The following is a 6000-nucleotide window of genomic DNA, read 5'->3' as shown; positions in this document are numbered from 1 at the left end:
CGCAGAGGGCAGCTGGGAGCTTTTCTTTCTGAGCTTGTACCTCTGGCCTGGGAACGGGGCTTTCCCAGATGTGTGCCATTAAATAGACGACAGCATAAGTGAGACGGCATTTTGGTTTTCCTTATGCTTTGGTTTCTATTTTTAAATTACTTCCCAGTATTAAAATTAAAAAATCCACAGGTAGTCTAGTGTCTTACAGTCTGAGAATTGAAAGCTGATGGTGGAGAATCCCTCTTGTGCAGTTGTAAATGTTGAGGCCCGAACCATTGCAGGTGTGCTTTCTGAAATAGGGGGCATGGGGTTTAAGGGACATGTTTTTTGGAATATTTGTGTATTGCACTGAGGAAACACAGGTCAGGAGCCTGGCTTTTGCGGATGCCTGGCTCTCTCCTGCAGCAGCGACCTGAGTCATCAGTGGACCGTGTTTTGGGAAGAGAAGGAAGATGCGTGGCTTGGGGAGAGGGCGTTGATAGTTTTCTTTCATTAAATGCCAGCTCACCTTTAAGTGGATAAGAGCAGTAATTTTTGGTGCAGAATGGACAGCCATTTTCCGCTGTGTTTTTTGGAGCACAGGTGGAGCAGTTTTGTGTATCATGCCCCTCTTGTGCTTTCTTGGAGCCAGCACTTTGTGGCCATCTGCCTGTCCTGGGGTGCTGCAAGGGAGAGGGACATGGGCCCATGGGTCCCACTGCCAGCACATCCTGGAGCAGCCACACAGCCAGGTGTTGCTGCTTTGATAGGGAGGCTAAGAGGAGGAAAAGCTTCAAGTTAGGAGGAGCCTTTCAGTTAAACCAACCGATGTAGTGTTGTTTTCTTTTTTAGCTAAAGCTTATTTTGTTGATACTCAGACCAAAAATTAAAATATTGTTTATTTGAAATGCTCTGTCTTCTTAGCAACTCTCTTCCATTTCCTTTAGGGTAAAACTTTTGAGAGTCTGACCTCCTCACAGGACTTTCACCCAGACGTGGAGTTTTTTTTTGGCATTTGTTTATTTATTGAAGGGAGGACGCTGTGGTTTTTGCCGGTCCCTAATTTGAGAATAACTGTGGTTCTTGTGAAGGAGCTTGAGCTGAGTGCAGGCAGATATTGGGCAAGTGTCCCGGCATAGGTCTGCCAGCCAGCACTCCTGTCATTCCAGTCCTTCCTCATTTTTTGGCAGGGATCACAAATTGCACGATATGGGTATTTATGTATTTATTTATTTAAAGGAAAACTTGTATGTAAGCAAGGTTTGAGTTGGGGTTTCAAGAAGTGAAAGGCCCCTGAACCTTTCTGATGGTGGTTGTTTAAAGCTGTCGGTGAGCTCTCTGTACATTGTGCATTAGCTTTGTGGTGAGGTCTTGGGACGCAGGGTTGGTCTCTGCAGGTAGACAGGTAATCACTTCTGCTTCCTTCCCTTTGCTTTGGGTTTTGGAGGCTTGGGGTTTTTGTTGTTTTTTTTGTTTGGTCAGCTGAGCCCTTCCTTGGAGGGTAAATCTGCTGTTTCTGTGGGGCTTTCCCCAGGAAACCATAATTAGGTAGAAGAAAGTGAGGAGGTTTTTCTGCCAGGCCACTAAAAGCGCAGCTGGTGGTGGGATTGCCAGCCCATCCCACAGTGAGCTTTCGGCAAAGCTGTGGTGAGTTCTGCCCGTTGCCCCCCTGAACGTGGGGGTGGCATGGCTCCATAGGGGTGACACGTGCCAGGCAGGGCCCTGCTCCTCTGTGTTCCTGCCCTCCTGGTTGGAGCCCAGGGAGTGCTCAGCCACTCCTTTCACAGTAGGTGCATGGTGTTGCCCTGGTCGGCGGGGGAAAATAGCTTGCAAAGCCCTATAGAAAAAAAAGAGACAGCTTGATTAGAGATGTCTTAAAAATGAGGTATTTTTTACTCCACCGAGGAGGACGAGTAGATCGTTATACAAAAGTGTATGATTGAGTTGTTCCACCCCACGCTTTCTTCCTAAAATTTGTTCTTGTTGCTGTTCTTGGTTCAAACGCCCCTGCAGTGGCAGCGGTCGGAGGGGCAGCGAGATTGCCATAACCCCAAGGGGTGTTGTGCCTCTCTGTCACTAACTACTCCAGGCGGATCTGGATTTCCTTGGACATGAAACACTGGAGGCTGCTGGTACCTTTTTACAGCCAGGTCTCCTGAGGATCTGTGTGTAAAGGGTTTGAAGACTCATAGGCTCAAAACTGAAATGTTACAGGAAAGTTTTATACCCACTCTTGTTACAGGATTTTTCTGTGTTTATTGTAATTGAAGGATACCAGAATACCTTTCTTTCTAGTTTAACCAGAGACGGTTACATAGTAGTCTTCCTTTCTTTTCTGTGCATTAGAGCTCATCCTTTGCTCTATTTTTTGTGTATTTCTGGTGTGCAGCCGTGGGGGAAGAGAAACGTTTCTCAACTCACAGAAGTAAGGAGGAGGATGTTAGTCCTAAGTCTTTTTAAACGTGTATATTAAAGCCAGCTGGTTTCAGTTTGACTGTTTCCCTTCCGTTATGGTTGAAGGGAAACTGCACATTTCCCACAACGTAAGTAGTTCCCTGCTTTTCATATTACTCATTTGTTTTCTGTGTATATAATAACATATAAAAAGTTATATGTATGTGTGTATACGTATCTGGATATATGTATGTATTTTTTAACCAGGTGCAAAATGACTGCTCAAGTAACACTGGAGGATGCCTTGTCCAATGTGGATCTCTTGGAAGAATTACCATTGCCAGATCAGCAACCGTGTATTGAACCCCCACCATCATCTCTGCTTTACCAGGTCTGTTGTCATTGTAGGAAAAAGTTTTTCCATTTCCCATTGCTGTTAAGAAAAAGAGTATGTGGTTTAAAAAACAACAACAAAAAAAAAACAAAACCGAAGTGTGTTTGTATTTGCAACATATATAAAAATTATTTTCCCTACCACAGATTAAACTCTGCATTTTGCTTTCTCTACAGCCAAACTTCAACACTAATTTTGAAGACAGAAATGCATTTGTCACTGGCATTGCAAGATACATTGAGCAAGCTACAGTCCATTCTAGCATGGTCAGTAGATGTTCAGATACATACTTTTGTGTTAACTTGGAATAAAAGGAGAGGAACATGTCTTCTTGCATTTCATTATAGGAATTGTGGTCACAGAAAACCACAAACCAGGTTACCTACAACACTTCCAGGAGAGAGTGAGATGGAAAAGTGTGTGGCTTTTCTTTTTGTACTTGTACTTTGTTACAATTTTAAATTGGTCTTTCTTCTTGATCAGACAACGTTGCTCAAAAGTTTTTTGCCTTTGTAGTGTATTTTTCCAGTATTCTTAGGTGGTTGTATTGGCAGGTAGCTGCTGTAACTTGAGTGAAAAATTACTTTCCATCCTCCCAAATTTCCACTACTTTTCTGTCAGTTGAAGTCAGTTGGTATTGAAGGGTTTTTGTTGGCTTCCTCACTGCGGAGTGTGTATGGTTTGTTGGCATGCTTTTGTGCAAGGTGTTCTGTGGTTTTTAACAGTTCCACAATACGAGATGAGACTTCATGCTAGTAACGCCATCCGTATCTGCTGACAGTGTTGCTGTTTTGGGATACAAGAGAGCTTGCAGGCTGTAGACACTGGTCTGTACTGAACTTTTCATCATTTCCTGGCACGCTTGGAAAATGAGGAATGATCTGTCTTGTAATTCTAAAGCCAATTCACAGACAGTGGAATGAGCAGGTTAAGCAACTGATTATTTGGCTACTGAAAATTATATAAATTTACAACAATCTACTCCTAAAATTATCTGTCGACTCCTTAACCTGTTTTGATTGTTTGGATGCTGTAGGCCCTCTCCTTTGACAAGTAAAAAAAGGATATTGCTCTGCATGTGCTGACTCTTTCATCGTTGACCATTCCACCTGCAGCACCCGAGTTTAAAAAGAAAAGCAAACACACATACACACCTCCCCTCTTCAAATTAGCATTTTTATTTTTCGATCACAGTGTCTTTAGTTTTGGGAAGAAAGAACAACACAAAAACCAATCTGATTTGGGGAGATAATAATTTTTGTCATCAGGTAGGCATAATTGCTGCAGTTGTTGATCTGGCAGGTGTTTGTTAGCTTATGTGATATGAAGATGGTGATGTGAATTCTCTCAGAATTAGGTTGGGTGCTAAAACAGATAACTGAGAATAAACGAATTTTTTAGCTGTTGGATTATAGCTGAGCTGGACATCAGTAGCTGGTGAGCCCTAATATGTGTAGTATGACACCTGAGCCTATGAATTATGGTAATATTATTTTACATACATACACTATGATATATCATTCAGCTTACAATATATTTGTGTTTGTACATATACGTTCTGATAAGAGAAATAGGTTTGTTTGGACTGATGGTTTTGGAATGATGGAAGACAAGTGAATTTAACCCTTTTGTATTATAATCCCTAATTATGCTGAGTGTCTTTCTTACAGAATGAAATGCTAGAAGAGGGTCAGGAATATGCAGTCATGTTATACACATGGAGAAGCTGCTCAAGAGCCATTCCTCAGGTAAAGGATGAAAATTAAACTGTCATGCATCATGTGAACTTCTGTATTGTTTTGATGAGGAGTTGCACAGATATAGCTTTATCGAGGGGCTATGAAATATGGTCTACTTTGACTCACAAATAGGCAAGCTGCACATGCTATAGTATCTTTAGCACTTAGGGACCAGTTGGTCTCTTCTCTTTTTGATAAAGGACCTATAGCAATACCTCACGGCTTTCGTGTTAATCTTACTGATTGGTTCAAGAGTAGTATAGGGGAAATGTGCTCTAGAAGGAAAATCTTTGACTGTCAGATCTGTTTGACGTAAAAATTTAATTTCACTAGAGAGAATGGGCCCCCTCCAATTTAATACTTAAGTTCAGAACAGTTTTAACAAGTGCCATAGCATGTAATAATTAAAATTCAGGTTAAACATTTAAGCTTCTAGACATCCTAGGTGGTAATTTACTGAATGTCAGAGCTGTGCAGTGTTTTGTTGATCTGTATGAAAATTAAAAGCCTGTGAATAGCTGAGAAGTCCATAGGCAGTCTCAAGTGTCTAGGGATGGCTGCATGGGGGTGGGAAGAATATTAAGATGCATCAGAAAACTGATGAAAGCAAAATTATAACCATGAGCCGACATCTGCCTCTTTATAAGGAGTATATAATGCAATTATTTTTGTACTGAAATGCAAGGAAGGCTTATCCTGTTGTTTAAATATTTAGAGTGGAAAACAGGCAATCTGTTTTAATTTCTGGTTTTGGCCCTATTTTAGTGCATGACTTTCAGCGAGTGGCTTAATAATGTGGGAAGAAAATTGTCCTAACCATACAGAGGTGTTTGAAAACTAAATTATTTGCTGTAAGGTAATAGAGAAAAAAATCTTAGATTTTTTTTTTTTTTTTAACACACACATTTCATCTTAGAAGACTAGCATAAAATTACCAAAATAGGCAATTTATGCCTTAAGTTTGTCTCTTTGGGATGGTAATACATTTTCTCAAGTTGTCATTGAGGATCTTAGTTTCTGAGGCTTTATCAGGAAAAATTCCAAGTGTAATGATCTCTTTAATTGTCCTCAGGTCAAGTGCAATGAGCAGCCTAACAGAGTAGAAATTTATGAGAAAACTGTGGAAGTTCTGGAGCCAGAAGTCACAAAACTGATGAATTTTATGTACTTTCAGGTAAAAGAAATGGAAACAAAATTTGTCACTAGGCTTCTATTTTTATATTCCTGTTTTGCATGCTTGATATTGTGTGCTCAAATACTGAACCTGACCATTATACTTTGAAGAAAAAAACAACCCATATTGTCTCTCAGTAGGGCAGAATTTCTAATGCTGATCTTAAAAGCTTAAGGCAATCTCCATGGAGACTTTCAGCATAAAATGAAAGGTAATTGCATATAGTCCCTACGTAGCGCATGGGGACAGTTCTGGCACTTTAGGAAGAAAGGAAACAGAAATATAATGTCTCACATGTATACATAAAAGCATCTTGGCACAGAAACCAT

The 6000-nt window shown here is 40.7% G+C and overlaps 1 protein-coding gene across 2 annotated transcripts in view; it reads left to right on the top strand.

Moving 5' to 3' along the window:
• Positions 1-2636: 2636 nt before the first annotated feature.
• Positions 2637-6000, top strand: part of CYFIP1 (cytoplasmic FMR1 interacting protein 1) — a 59008-nt gene continuing 55644 nt past the window's right edge. Inside the window, exons 1-4 of one of the 2 annotated variants that reach the window (XM_010084400.1) lie at positions 2637-2755; positions 2935-3024; positions 4429-4506; positions 5570-5671. In XM_010084400.1, coding sequence (XP_010082702.1) covers positions 2639-2755; positions 2935-3024; positions 4429-4506; positions 5570-5671 — 387 coding nt within the window. In that variant the 5' untranslated portion in view covers positions 2637-2638. The remainder of the gene's footprint in view (positions 2756-2934; positions 3025-4428; positions 4507-5569; positions 5672-6000) is intronic. The other variant, XM_010084407.1, reaches the window with a different exon arrangement.

The sequence above is a fragment of the Pterocles gutturalis genome, unplaced genomic scaffold (assembly GCF_000699245.1).
Source record: "Pterocles gutturalis isolate BGI_N339 unplaced genomic scaffold, ASM69924v1 scaffold37051, whole genome shotgun sequence".
NCBI classification, from domain to species: Eukaryota; Metazoa; Chordata; class Aves; order Pterocliformes; family Pteroclidae; genus Pterocles; species Pterocles gutturalis.
This window is presented reverse-complemented; position numbering and strand designations above follow the sequence as displayed.